Source organism: Bombus fervidus, chromosome 11 (assembly GCF_041682495.2).
Source record: "Bombus fervidus isolate BK054 chromosome 11, iyBomFerv1, whole genome shotgun sequence".
Lineage (NCBI taxonomy): Eukaryota > Metazoa > Arthropoda > Insecta > Hymenoptera > Apidae > Bombus > Bombus fervidus.
In genome coordinates this window covers 5,033,646-5,048,301 of record NC_091527.1, presented here as the reverse complement: position 1 = coordinate 5,048,301, position 14,656 = coordinate 5,033,646, and the positions used below count along the sequence as shown (strand labels likewise).

The 14,656-nt window shown below is 31.4% G+C and overlaps 5 protein-coding genes and 1 long non-coding RNA gene across 7 annotated transcripts; 3 read left to right on the top strand and 3 right to left on the bottom strand.

The window, feature by feature from the left end:
- Positions 1-391: 391 nt before the first annotated feature.
- Positions 392-5,122, bottom strand: Sro (SDR family oxidoreductase shroud). Its single transcript, XM_072013280.1, has 5 exons — positions 4,990-5,122; positions 3,742-4,023; positions 2,709-3,014; positions 1,214-1,445; positions 392-591 (listed from the first exon to the last, which is right to left on the bottom strand). Exons 1-5 carry the CDS (start codon positions 5,120-5,122, stop codon positions 402-404), a joined length of 1,143 nt encoding a protein of 380 aa, XP_071869381.1. The 3' UTR covers positions 392-401.
- On the top strand, positions 1,339-5,962 carry LOC139992443 (uncharacterized). Of its 2 annotated transcripts, XR_011801108.1 has the most exons (3): positions 1,339-1,456; positions 2,712-3,039; positions 3,153-5,962. It is a non-coding gene; the product is annotated as an uncharacterized lncRNA (long non-coding RNA). The 2 variants fall into 2 exon arrangements; XR_011801107.1 differs by having other exon boundaries at positions 2,712-5,962.
- Positions 5,963-6,481: 519 nt separating this feature from the next.
- On the bottom strand, positions 6,482-8,003 carry LOC139992436 (zinc finger protein-like 1 homolog). Its single transcript, XM_072013286.1, has 3 exons — positions 7,735-8,003; positions 7,266-7,571; positions 6,482-7,182 (listed from the first exon to the last, which is right to left on the bottom strand). Exons 1-3 carry the CDS (start codon positions 7,834-7,836, stop codon positions 6,622-6,624), a joined length of 969 nt encoding a protein of 322 aa, XP_071869387.1. The 5' UTR covers positions 7,837-8,003; the 3' UTR covers positions 6,482-6,621.
- A 284-nt stretch (positions 8,004-8,287) lies between these two features.
- Mrps18a (mitochondrial ribosomal protein S18A) lies at positions 8,288-9,166 on the top strand. The gene is made up of 4 exons (XM_072013288.1): positions 8,288-8,528; positions 8,613-8,746; positions 8,815-8,938; positions 9,007-9,166. The coding sequence occupies exons 1-4, from the start codon at positions 8,426-8,428 to the stop codon at positions 9,120-9,122; spliced, it is 477 nt and encodes a 158-aa protein (XP_071869389.1). The 5' UTR covers positions 8,288-8,425; the 3' UTR covers positions 9,123-9,166.
- Positions 9,167-9,258: 92 nt separating this feature from the next.
- On the top strand, positions 9,259-14,621 carry Mrrf2 (mitochondrial ribosome recycling factor 2). The gene is made up of 4 exons (XM_072013267.1): positions 9,259-9,436; positions 9,522-11,293; positions 14,077-14,223; positions 14,302-14,621. The coding sequence occupies exons 1-4, from the start codon at positions 9,286-9,288 to the stop codon at positions 14,464-14,466; spliced, it is 2,235 nt and encodes a 744-aa protein (XP_071869368.1). The 5' UTR covers positions 9,259-9,285; the 3' UTR covers positions 14,467-14,621.
- Positions 11,301-13,238, bottom strand: LOC139992429 (uncharacterized). The gene is made up of 3 exons (XM_072013271.1): positions 13,092-13,238; positions 12,858-13,007; positions 11,301-12,478 (listed from the first exon to the last, which is right to left on the bottom strand). The coding sequence occupies exons 1-3, from the start codon at positions 13,212-13,214 to the stop codon at positions 11,516-11,518; spliced, it is 1,236 nt and encodes a 411-aa protein (XP_071869372.1). The 5' UTR covers positions 13,215-13,238; the 3' UTR covers positions 11,301-11,515.
- Positions 14,622-14,656: the final 35 nt, after the last annotated feature.

Below are 14,656 nucleotides of genomic sequence, written 5' to 3'. Positions count from 1 at the left end.
GCAAAGACAAATTTAACTACAAATTAAGAATATACTTTTAATTCAGCCAACAACTGAAAAAATAATATAAAACAAAACATCTTGTGCATCTAGCATTTCTTTATAAAACAAAAGAAACTTTTGGAACAACCTAACATTTAAACTTTAACGGTATACCAAAGATAGATACACACGACATATAAAAAAAAAAGAGTATAGAAGATACGAATGGAACGGAAAGTATATATTAACTTTTGACACACTAAACATATAATAAATAATAATAAAAATTAATTTATCAATAGAAATTTTTTTATATTTTATTTTTGCTTTTATGCGAAAAAACACATTACAATTTTACTTTCTTCATTTGTTTTTAATATTGAGACCAATATTTCTTCTGGATTTCATTTTTATTCTTATCAATCATCATCTCTGTTACGCTTCTTATACAATGAATTCATCGCTTTCTTGAGGAATACCAGAGATCTTCTAGCATCTTCTTTCGTCCATTTAGGGCCATGTACGAATTTTTCGACCAGTCGATCACGCAAAAAGGTTGGTGTGATTGAAAATAAGGTATGGTAAATCTTATAACGCCATGATTCATTCCTAAATGGACATTTAAACAAATATAATATTAGCAACCCTTAGCTATATGATAAAAAAACTTTGAAAGATTTAAGATCTTTATATGATTCATTTTTTCCATTATATCGGAGTTCAGCTGTTCTAACACAGATGTTAACTCAAGTACTATATAGTGAGAAATTCTTTTTAAGATTCTTATCACTAATCAACCGACGAGATAGTAGCAATCGTTCCTTTAACAACATTGTATTCGATTAAATTTTAACACTTCAGTCAATAAAAATTTTCACTCGCGTCTACTATTCCGTTCGTTCGGTTAAAAATCGTACATGTGCTATACTCTTAAGTATAATAATTTTCAACGTGCTACATTAAATTCTTAAAATTAATAATTTTTTTTCGATAAAAAAATATATATATGCATATTCCCCAATTAATTCTTTTAATCGTTTCAAAATTTGAATATTTCAGTACGATCAAAAGTTCATTTTTTAATTTACCATATTATTTTTATATTTTTTTATTACACTAGATTTTTAAAATTTCCTTATATTTTCTTTTTTTATATGTTCGATAAAAAGAAAGTTTTTTCATTAATTTCTTAATTGTTTCAACATAATTTCATTTTTATTGCTAGACATACTTGTAGGTTGCTGATGGATATTTGTCGAGAAGAGCGGCTTCAAAGATTTCATAGACACGCTTGTCCTGTATCGTTTGCAGAACTGGACTTTCCACCAGGGACGTGAAATATTTTATATATCTACTTAAGTAATCACCATAAAACGTTTGTACTTCCTTGGACATCACCCACTTCATCGCCTCAAAGTTATCAGCTTGATGATTAAATATATTGGTATCTTTCATGTAGGAACCTATACCACGTGTAAGTTAAGCAACTATATAAATAATTTTATGTATATACAATTTCTAAATATGATGTGTCAAATAGAATCTTTTTCAAATTTTTTGTGCGATATAAAATTTCTTGGAAATTAAAAGTTTATCATTAAGGGGGCATTCTCCTATGGACATTATAAAATATAACAATTTTCATGAACTTTTTTCAAAGTGATGGTGCGTCTAATTCTTTCTGTATATATATTCTATATAATATATGTATATATTTTTTGTCTTTTATAATACATGTACAATCCTTTCTTGCAGCTTATTTAGTTACTTTTTCGTAACAATTTTTCATAGCGTTTTAATTAATTGTTTTGTGATCTTATCTCGCCCGCAATAAACGGTGTGTTTAAAAATCGTATCTCGCACACATAAGTGATTGAAGCTTTCAGGATGGACTAAGATGGAAAACTCAAAAGGGATCCCAAACAATATGCCTATCGTTATCGTTTATATCAAAGTAAATAATTTACGTTGAATGTTGAGAAAATGGCAAATGCCTAAATTCCAAACTCCGAAATTTTATTCTTTTTTTCGGTAATCGTTCAATAAAGGTATGATAAACTGAACATAAAAGTATAATTTTGGTACTGACGAGAGCTGGTAAGATGTGAAATAATCGGTAAAAATTTCAGACCAGTCAGCCATTTTTTGAGATTTTTACCCGTTATTCCACGATTCACTAGCTCTCGTTGTTACCAAAATTATATTTTCATGTAAAGTTTATCATACCTTTTTCATTTAATAATTACCGAAAAGAGAATTAAATTTCGGAATTTGTGGTTTAAGCATTCGCTATTTTGCTAATTTCCAACATAAATTATTCACTTTGTTAAGAGCGATAACGATAAACTTGAGCTTTTTAATTTAGTTCACTCTGAGTGCTCTAATCATCTACACAAGCGAGATACAATTGTTAGGCGCGCATTTATTGCGAACGAGATAAAACCAAAAAACAATTAATTAAAACTATATAAAAAATAGTTATGTATGACGGAAAAGTAACTAAATAAACTACAAAGAAGATTTTAATATTAGACGTACCATCGGTTCGAAAAAAATTCATAGAAATTGTTAAATTTTTCAACGTTCAACAAAAGAATGCTTCCCCTTAAGTACATTTACAAATAATTTTCTTATTACGTTAAATTCCAAAATTTGTTTGCATAAAACTGCACTCTTTTTATAAAAGAATCTTGTATTTAAATTTCAAAATGTTATGCCTTAATTACCAGGAACGACGGAAACAACACTGATGCCATACTTCTTCAATTCCACCCTAAGGCCAGTGGCCCAAGCGGTAAGAGCAGCCTTCGTTCCACTATAAATCGCAGCTCCTGGAACTGGCTGCGTGTTACAGTGGCTTGAGACTACGATAATCCGACTATAATTGCCGCGGATAATAGGCATCAAATCTTGTGTGACTATTGTAGCACCGAGAAAGTTAACTTCCAGCTGAGTCTTAATGTGTCCATACGTTTGCCATTCGAATTCGCCGAAGACCATCACGGCTGCATTATTGATTACACCTCGTAACACTGGAATCGATATTCTATTAGATAGGTATTTGTTTTTTTTTTTTTTTTTTTCTTTTAAACCAGTTAACATTCTTCCCAAATTTATCCAAACTCATTCGAATGCTCTATTAATAATTTGTATGATTGTATCTTTCTTAGACTATGGTTACATGTTACCTATATTAGTGATATAGGTAACCTATATAGTTACCTGAGATCCATGAAATGAAACAAGTGACATAAGATATGGCTAATATTTCAGCTGTTATATGAGCCGCTCAAAAGCCAAAAGCAGGAAAAGAAAGTAATGATATTAAACATTCTATATTTTAGCTTACCTTGAAATTTGCTAGTATTTATATTATCTCCTTATAATAAATAAGCTCATTGCAGTGAGTAATCTGTTCTTTAAGAATTGAATACCAATCTTATATTTTGATATATAATGAAAGTAAGAAATTGATAAGTTGTACTGAGAGACTAATATATTCATATCAAAGCGAGAAATATGAAGTGTGAGTGAGATAGAGAAAATGGCTCTTCTGATGATTCATCAGTACAAGTACATATACTTCTAGCATTTTCATGTCTAGAATTGACCCTACAAATATTTCGCACGTATTTCATAGTACTCTGTATAGATTTTTATGAGGGTGTACATCTCAGTATTTAGATGTATCATCTGTTGGAACCATGTTAGTATGCACATTCATTGTAATCATAGACTTGATTGTGCTAAGTAATTTACCTAATTTCTTATCCCCTATAGTACGACGAATGGAATCCGTGAAACTTGTAATACTATTCAGTTCCATGAGATCTAAAGGAAAAACAATTACTCCTGCATCTTCTAGTCTGTTAACTGTGGGAGACTCCATTTGCAATACACCCGCGATTACAGTTGCCCCTAGTTTTTGGAAATGCAGAGCCAAACTGTATCCTAACCCTGAACCGCAGCCAGTTATGACAATCGCATCTTTCGAGGTCAGTTTGTCTCGAGCTTTTAGACGGCAATATAGGTAAGAAACACCTGAAAGATTATTCAAAAATTCCTTTTCCATATCTTGCTTCTGATAGATTTATTGATACCTTACAATTTTTTCAAAAAAAAATTTTCGAAAAAAATGTGTTGTCTAAGATGTATTAGACATCAAAGCAATAAATTTAATTTTTAACCGTTTGAATCTCAAGCAGCGCGATCGCGCTGTTTAAATTTTGTGTCGAAAAGTCCCAGTACATATTTGAACGTTACGGACGACTAACGGTATTTTGTATTTCATTGTTATCTTCTCAATAATTTTTATTGAACAAAACTTGAAATGTTTATAAACTAATAGTACGCATATATAATAATATAGAAATATTTCATAAAAATAACATTTTAAGACAAGCGCTATCGCACTGTTTGGGATTTTTCGACTCTGTTTTTTTCAAAGACTCCTGGCACTCAACGGTTAAGGAATTCTTTTAACAAATACATGGCTGAAAATTTATTCTATTCTAAAATTCAAAATGGTTGAAACGGAAGTATGCGCCGCACGCAGAACGGAGCGTGTGAATTTATAATTCGATAGAGATAGTGTTACATTTGTTTATTAAAATTTTACGATAATTTTTAATTTGCTATTTGAATGTATTAAACCAAACTAAACTAATGAAACAATTAGATAACAAAGTATAGTAGTTGCATTGAATCATTGACCTTTCCGCTGAAGGCGCATTTTGATAGACCCAGCCTACCGATCAATAGAAAGGAAGATAAAATGTCCGTCTATGTATGTATGTATAGTCAGAGAGAACTTCCTCTCATATACTTAAATGGATGCGTTTAATTTACAGTTCAAAAATATATCCAATACGAAATTCATTATAGTAATATATCGTATCATGATTTAAAATTCATTTGGTTTCTTTTGTTTTATTTATCTGCTTCATATAAAAAATTTGTGTACTATCAATAGAAACTAATTAATTATAATAAATATTATGTTCTTACCGATACTACATAAGGACACCGTTGGGACCAAGTACTTATGTCCCTTGTTCCATAAATAATAAAGGCCTATCGAAGTTCCTACATTTGCTAGGAATATCCCTGAGTATCTCTTGATATATCCAAATAATCCCATTTTAAAATTAATACGGTATCAAATTTACTGATATTTCACCTCTCAGATGGCACTGTTTGAATAAGTTAATTCTATGTTTCTCTATACTTTATTTGTATATATAAAATCTTTGTAAAGAGACAGAGAAAAAGAAAAAGATTACGGATATAATACTTTACACAGTAAAAAGAAGCAAATAAAATTTTGATATGATATATGTGAAATATTTATACAAATAATATTAGGATCAAAGTTCCGATTTTACGAATTATAACAATATAACTGTTTAATAATAAGAATGTACCCGTAATTAATGTCTCTTTAAATAATCTCTGTAGTAATTACTATATAAATTCACAATATGGAAATCACCATAGAATCACTTAGATCACTACGTATAAGTAATAAAAATCAGAAAGATGAATAAAAACACACACAAGAGACGAAGTGGTGATATTCTCGTCTTGATCGCAAATGGCTGCTATGGGACGCGTACAGAAAGAAAGAAACCTAAATATCCCCACTCTTTCATAATGCTTCATGATGGGTCCTTCCAAAATTCCAACGGTAATACGCGTAATACACAAAATGTGTGTAACTCAAAAACAAAGTAAAATTTAACGATCATATAAGCATGATAAAATATTTCCATTTATTACAAAAGTAAAGGTTTTCTTTTCTTTTTTTATAAACTAGTTTCTTTTCATATAAAATTAATTCGATATGCCAGAGTTCGATGTGTTAAGAGGTATTAATATTTCATGAACGAATATTTCTCTCGATTCGGTTGCCAGACTTTGATTTAAATTGTAAATAGATCACACAATGTATGAATAAATGGAATACGATGAAGTTTCTAAATGCTGCTACCGCAGTCCTATATTGTTAGTGTTACTAAGCACACAACTTAAAAGATTTGCTTTTTAACGCATACACATTCCCAGTTTTTTGATCGAAAAAATATTGGAAACAATACTACAAAATCGACGTTTTAAATAAACTATAATACCGTTTTAAAATAAACATAACAACATAAACAACAAAGTAGCGCGTTTCTAATTAATGTCACTCCTATGACAGTTACAAAATCTTGTCTGCACTCAGTTCGTTCCTATTATCAGTGGAAATGATATTAGCAACGTTCTTTTCTTTTTTTCGTTTAATTTTGCATATGATATTATAAAAAACTCTTTCGTATAATTATTACACAAAATTTCTTGTAAATTTATAAGTCTTTACAGAGTGAAATATACAGCTTAATATTAAGGCATACTTTACATAAAAATTAACAAATATTAAGGCTAGCAGTACTATATCTTACTATAGCATACCATATCTTATGTTAGTTATTTCTTTAGAATGAAATCATAAGACAGTGAATACAAATTCGTTCGACTATAATCCAAAATTATTACATTATCTTACAAGCTTCATTTATTATTCTCACACATATTATACGTCTTCGTTTACGTGGTACTCTTACAGTTTCCTTCAAATATCGCTTTGAAATGTGGAGTATATTAAATACCAGCAGGTTTATCAGCAACTAAAATGTTCGGATCCGCGCGAAGATCGTAACTTGGATCGCCGTCTGTAGCCATTCGTCCAAGCCACGAGAATAGAATTAACATTCCAATGAAAGCTAATATTACCATGATTCCTAGCACCGTATATCTCCTGTATTGCGGACTGGGTGTATTTCTACGTCGCGTTGGTGGGCTAACTATCAACTTCCACCACCTTAAGAACCACTCGATGGCAGACTTTCTTCTGTATTTATTTTCATCATGATCAAATGATATTTCTTTTGGATCGTCATATGCTTCGCAAACTTTTCTTGATGTTGACTGTGACAATCCCATGCATGAATCGATATTTACAATTGAATAAGGTGGCCCAACCTTTTGATTACTTAAATGCACATTATTTATGTTACTATGAACTGAGTTAACATTGCTAACAGAACGTGATGTAGCGGTTGATGGTGATGAAGTCGTTAGTGTGTGGTTCTGATACGAAGTGGTCTCAATTCTCAATGAAGGATGCTCCTGTTCTGGTTTTTGCTCTCTGTCTTCACTGAGCTATAAAAGATAATTTCAATATATAGATGTTCTGTATATGTATGTTATGTACTTTATTATGTACATTTAAATATAATACATACCAAAGGTAAACCTAAACCAGCTCGTGCCCAATTTACTCCCGCTAACTTTTCTCTCAACACATCTGCCACAGGAGAAACCAATTTTGAGTCAGGAAATATGCGTTCCTTACAAGTTGGACATGTGTATCCTGCTGGTGCTGTAGTTTCTGGCAATTCCCTGGCATATTTGTCCAAACATGCCCAATGATACATGTGATAACATGTTAGCCGAACACAATCTCCTTCGCTTAAATTTACTGAGCATAATGTACATACTGGATTGTAATCATGGTCATGTAGCCACAAAATATATGATTGAACAATACACTGAAAAAAAGTATAAATATTTATCAGTTAAGTAATCTTAATATAGATGAAAAAAAGGACGAGAGTTACTTTGACTGGAGAATTAATGAAATTTATTTGTTCATGATTTCTTCGTCAAAGTACATTCTTTGCAAATTGTTTTATGAAAAATAGAATACAAAACCTTTGGATGGTTCGTAACCATGCAATGTTCACAAACGTTGACACGGTGTTCAAAACAAAACAAATTTGTAACTCTTCTTTTCGGACACTTGCACAGCCCCATAGTTACGATAAAAGTAATGCGTTTATAACATTAAATAAATTATCAACAATACAATAAAAAACTAGTTACTTAAAAACACTTTTATAAACGGATAATTTTATATGACATTTCGTGATCTTACAAAATTTTAAGCTACATTATGCGGTACGGGTTCCATCTTCCATCGGCCACGTCGTCTGACATTTTTCACAAATGGCACAGAAGAATGGACCAATAAGATTCTTCGATTCACCGGTAACGAATAAACATCCATAAGTTACTGTACACGTTCTCCGATTTATTTGCAAGAAAACTATTCGTTTATAAAATAATATTAAAACTGATATTTTTTTCACATTAAACGAATCATTATAAATTATAAATAAAATATTGTTTCAATCATATAATTAACATATTTCATCTCCAATAGAACAAATTACATATAATAATTATAAATAAATAATAATTTACATCATATAAGTATCTCTATAACAAAATAATTACTAATTTATAATAATATTACACAGTTAATAATTTTTGTATGCTATAACGAAGTATATACAGTTTTTTTTTATACGATAGCGGAGATCACCTTGTAAATATTGTTAAAATGGCTACGTTATATCGCGTCTTAAATTACTTAGGAAAAAATATATTATCGATAGGACAGAATAGAAATATATCGTTATCTTCAACAACGCGTATTAAGGAAAGTGAGTATGATTACATTTATTAAGGTATGACATCATTTAATGTTTAACTTGATGTTCCTAACCTATAATTTTGAATTTTCTTAGTCATAGAAAAGAAAGAAGGAAACACATTAACTATTGAAGCTGTGATTAAACCAGACCCATATGAAGGGCGGTTCTTAAAACCTAAAAACGGCGCATGTCCTATTTGTTCTTCTGGTCTTAACATTAAACATACAGTAAGAGTTTGATATCTTGTCATATTACGATCTTGCTTGTCTCTGGATAATTAAACTGATTCTTTTAGGATGTACTTATCCTAAATCAATTTGTTAGATCAGATGGATGCATATTACCACGTAGGGTTACAGGTCTTTGCGAGATGCAACAAAAAAGAATTAGTTCATTGATCATAATGGCTCAATATGCAGGTGGGTAGATTAATCATAGCAATGCAATTTCCAATCTACAGTAAATAAATTGAAACACTTATGCTTAGGATTAATGCAAAGGAGAGCTCCTGGAGGTGGTTTACTTCATCCTTTACAAAGAAGGAAATGGAAAAAATTTAATAGCTACTACTGTGAAAGAACTATTAAAGCTAGATATAAGTAATAGTTTACAAACAGTATAATAAATGATTGAACAATATTATAGTATTTTGAATGACTTAGTTTTATTTGCAATATCTAAATAAATCCCAAAATCATAATAATTCTCCACGTGATTCTACTTTGCCCTTAATTTAGAATGTACAAAAACGCGTAGGTTAGAAATCATGTTCACGTCTTGGTTAATAAAACGCCCATGGTGTAACAAGTTTCAAAAAAGATTTGTGTCAAACGGCACAACAATCGTAAAGAATGAACATGGAGAACAGGAAATCACGAAAATTCGAAACATCGGAATTTTGGCACACATCGATGCTGGTTCGTTTGTGATATGCTTTTTATAGATAACCTATAAAAATTTCTATTTTAATGAATTTACAATGGTATGACGATGGTTTTTCAGGCAAAACCACTACCACAGAAAGAATGTTATACTATTCTGGTCTCATTAAACATATGGGAGAGGTTCACCATGGGAATACGGTAACAGATTATATGGATCAAGAACGTCAGCGCGGTATAACCATTACTTCTGCAGCAGTGACATTTCAATGGAAAAACCACCGTATTAATTTAATCGACACTCCAGGACACATTGACTTTACTATGGAAGTGGAGCAAACCTTAAAGGTATTAGATGGAGCAGTGGTCATATTAGATGGAAGTGCAGGTGTTGAAGCTCAGACATTAACAGTCTGCAGACAAGCTGACAGATATGATATTCCTAGAATTATTTATGTAAATAAGATGGACAGGACAGATGCTAATTTTGATAGTAGTTTAAAATCTATTGAATCCAAGTTAGACACAGAAGTATTACCTACGCAATTTCCAATTAAAGAGAAAGGAAATTTAGAAGGAATTGTGGATATTATTACTTTAGAAAAATTGATCTTTGCAAAAAAAGATATGGGTATGAAATATTCCAGAGTAAAATTATCTGAGAATGAAGATACAACTTTATGGGAGATGGCAAATGAAAAACGTAGAAGCTTAACAGATAAATTATCTAACATGGATGACGAATTAGCTAATATAATAATAGAACAGGAATCTTTGGATACAGTAACTCCACAAATGTTAATTGATTCCTTGCACAGATCAACTATTAGTAGAAAAGGTGTTCCTGTGCTCTTAGGTAGTTCTTATAAAAATATTGGAGTTCAACCTTTAATGGACGGCGTTCTCTTGTATTTACCATCACCCAATAAAACTAAATCTTCTGCGTATTACCGTTGTTTTCATAATAAATTTTGCGCCAGGGCATTTAAAGTTGTCCACGATAAGCAAAAAGGACCAATTTCATTTTTTCGAATTTATAGCGGCAGCGTAGAAAAAGGCATGAAGCTATATAACGTCCGGAAAGAAGAGAAGGAACTCGTAGGAAAATTGTATACCGCGTACGCTGACGAGTACCAAGAAATACCGAAAATCACATGTGGCAATATTGCAGCGATAACGGGATTAAAAAGTACAAAAGCTGGAGATTTAGTAACGACCGATCGAACAACGGCAGAGAAAGCAGAAAAAGAACTAAAGGCAGAGAAAGGTGTTACACTGGAAGATATACAGAAAGTATTTGACAGCAATATTAAGACGTTAGAGCCAGTCTTTTTTTGTTCAATTGAGGCGCCATCGTTATCTACGCAAACATTTTTGGAGAAGGCTCTTCAAGAACTCGAAAGAGAAGACCCAAGTTTAAGAGTAACTCAAAATGAAGAAACTGGTCAGATCGTGCTTGGAGGAATGGGTGAACTGCATTTAGAAATTATCAAAGAAAGAATTAGAACCGAATATAAGGTCGATGCTGATTTAGGTCCTTTGCAAATCTCCTATAGAGAAACTATAAAGGAACCTATTTTAGATACCTTTTCGATTGAATATAAGATAGGAAGCGCTAATATAAAAATTACAATAATCATGTCGTTGATACCAAACTATCAAGGAAAGGAGACTTTATTATTAGATAAATCACAGAATTATGGTGATAGCATAAATGCTATACCGGCACATATAATGAAAGCAGTGAAGAATGGTGTTAAGTCAGTTCTTTTACATGGACCGAAATTAAGTTATCCGGTTGTAAATATGGGCGTTAAATTGCATAGTTTAGAATATGGATCTGATACTGCACCATCGTTAATCAATGCTGCTGTTTCACAGTGTATTCGACAGGTAAAAGTATTCTTATAAGTTTTATTTTTCTTACATACATATAAGACATAATAAAGGAAATAATCTAAGCTGTGAATGGCGAGAGAATATAATAGGATACATGACCTAAAAGCTTTGGTACTCTATCGCCATTTCTGAGTCTAACTACAGGAGTACCAGTCATAAACGGAAAAAACAACATTCTATTTCTATTCAATTATTTAATATTACATTAATTGACAATTAATTGATAACCGTATCGCTTTCGTTACGTTTAATCACCTCAATGCTTTTTTTCGGCAACCCTAAACTTCTTTCCTTCGCAGATTTTAATTCAGACAATAGAAGTAGAGATTTCGGTTTACGTTCCAACATCGTTCTCTTTGTATTTTGTTCGGACAAACCGTTGTTAGGCAATGATTCTTCCTGAGGGAAAAAGTATCTGTGTCTCCAATTATCCCGTATAATTTTTAGAACATTAGTCTCTTTACGTTTGTCCTCGTTGCATATATAGGTCTCTGTAAACGTCCGAAGAACACCGATTTTCTTCAATGTATCTTCAGATATACCAATGTTGAAGGATTTCTGTTTTGAGGTTAAGGTTGGAAAAGCATACGGTTTCAATGTGGTGTTCTGTTTTAATTCTAAAACACGTGGAAGTCTCGTGGACTGCCTGTCAAAAAATTCATTAATTAATATGTCTGTTTTAATCTGTAAATTTCTCAAAAAATCCTCGTCAGTTATTTTCCGTAGATTAGAATTCTTTGCACTACTAGTTTCTCCGCTACTTAAATTATCAGCACTGAAGTGCTTTGAGATCCTGATGTTGTTGTTTCCTTTGATTCGATTCTTTGTTCTTTTTGAGTTAGTTTGAGTAGATCTTTCTACACTTCTTATGCCCCACTTCAACATATAAGAATCCAAGAACTTGTGGTATAATTTAGGGCAAATTTCTTGGTCTTCGTAGTGCTTATCTATAAAGTATACTCTGCGCAAACGACAATTACCGCAAATTTGAATCCTCTGAGTTATAGCGTATTGTTGCTTGAAGGCAGTTTGCGTTAGATTCGATAGGTCTAATTCTAATTTATTCCAACCGGTCTCAAATTTTACTTTGACGCGACAAATGACACCCTTGGAGTTTTGTTTTTCTGACTCCGCGTTCGTGAATTGAAAATGATGCTGGCAATTTTGGTTATCTGCCACCTAGTTTAATGCATAAGCTTTTGTATCAGCAGATATTATGTTATAGGTTATTCACTATTTTGTTTAGGCAACTTTCAATTTTTATTTGCCGAATTAAATTAACCCTTTATGGGGTTATATCAAATTACAGTAGAGAATTTACTTGTATTAATTCGATACACATATGTTAATGTAGATACCTGGTTACAAAAACATCTTTAAAAAATTAATTATTAAAATACTAGTTGAGATAAAATGTTGAGTGTTGTTCGGACCACAAAAGAATTGACTACTTATTAGTATTAGAAGAAGTTTATGAAAGAATGTGTTTTCTTTTTTAATTTAAAAATGAAGAATTTGTCATTAATATGAGATTATACTCAGAATATTCCACAATTACCTGTACTTGCAGACGACAATGGAGATTTAGGTTCTTTATAACCATAACTAAAACTGGTAATTCGATATTGAGGAATTGGGAGGAATCAGAGGGACAAATGATGGAGGTGCCATATCCATGGGGTTGTTCGAAGTCCTGTATCTCGATAACCTGTGCATCATTTACCATAAAATTAACTTAAAATTCAGTGCTCAGTTAAATAAACTTGAATAATGTTCATTGAACGTAACCTACATTTTCTAATAAATCTGAATCTAAGATTTTACGAATACGACCCGATTGAGACTGTTGCTTGCTCCAATACTCTAAGGGTTTGTCACTGATACTATACAAGAGAGACACATATCCATCAACCATGAAATTACGAAATTATTTCACGAAAATGTGAAGTATTTATGCGACTTTGTTACTTTAGGATTTACATCTTTCCGTTCGTTTGTTTTCTTGCAGCGTATTTCAATATAATGGCTGTTCATTTGGAATTATGTTTTTTTTTTTTCAAGTTGACGCAGTTGATAAAGAGAACAATCGTTTGAGATATTTCTAGCGTTGACAATAGAAATAATGGTTGCATTAACGATAGAAACAAGGATTTTCTCGCGAAGTGAAAAAATATGGTATTAAATTTGATAAGGATAGTTTAAAAAGAGGGAACAATAGAATAAACAATATCTTTTATTGGAAGAATAATTCATTGAAAAAATATGAAATATTTTCTGTAGCGAAGCTTAATTAAGTCACTGTTATTTTTACTTATTTGGAATTTAGTTATATTGATGTATTGATATATTGGAAACTATACTGTAATTATATTGGAATGTAGCTACATATATTGAGATAAGTCACTTATAAAATATTTATAAATATAGGTAATGTATAAGTAATCTATAAAAATAATTCTGACCAAAAATAACCAGATCCTCTAGAAAACGTTTTGCAACATCTTTAACGTTTACAACCTGAGTCCTAGATTTTTTGATTCCTTAACAATTTCTGATTTGTCACAGATTCTCAGATGCTTGAAATAATTCAAGTTCAAGTTCTCTTGAACATTCTCTGGAGCCTTTATATCACTTAGAGCTCTTAAATTCCTTCTTGAATGGCTTGAAATACTTTAAAATCTTTCTAAATCTTCCTCTGAAACTGTTAAACTACTCACAACCCTTACTTTTTTAAAAGCTCTTTCCTATTTACTTATCATTCTCTATATGTATTTCAGTTGATGAAGAATGTTGGAGTTACACTTCTAGAACCTGTAATGCGAGTGGAAATTGTGGTGCCTGAGGAATATTTAAGTGTCATCATGAAAGACCTGCCGAAAAGACGTGCAGAAATAAAATATATTGATGCCTATAGACAAAACAAGGTAATGTATTTTTTTTCCTTTAAGGCAATAGTAAGATTGAGGTCAGAGAAACTAATGTAACTTAAATGATGAAAACAGGTGGTCCACTGCCTTATTCCGTTAGCCGAGTTACTAGGATACTCAAAAGCAGTAAGAATAATCTCATCAGGGCATGCAACGTTCTCGTTAGAATTTGACCATTACGAAGTAATGGATTCGATGAACGAGGCAGAAGCGATTAAAAGAGTTACTGGATTCTATTAGAAAATTTAGAAAATTCTATTTAAAAAATGTGAAATAAAAAAGGTATCTTAATCAGCATACAATATGCAATATTATTTATACCAAATATCTGTTGTATTTTAAGATATTAGTGATTTAATTGTACAAAGATAGAAATTAAATCGCTATAAAAATTATTTGCAACTTACTTAAGGATTAAGATCAGGGTTTA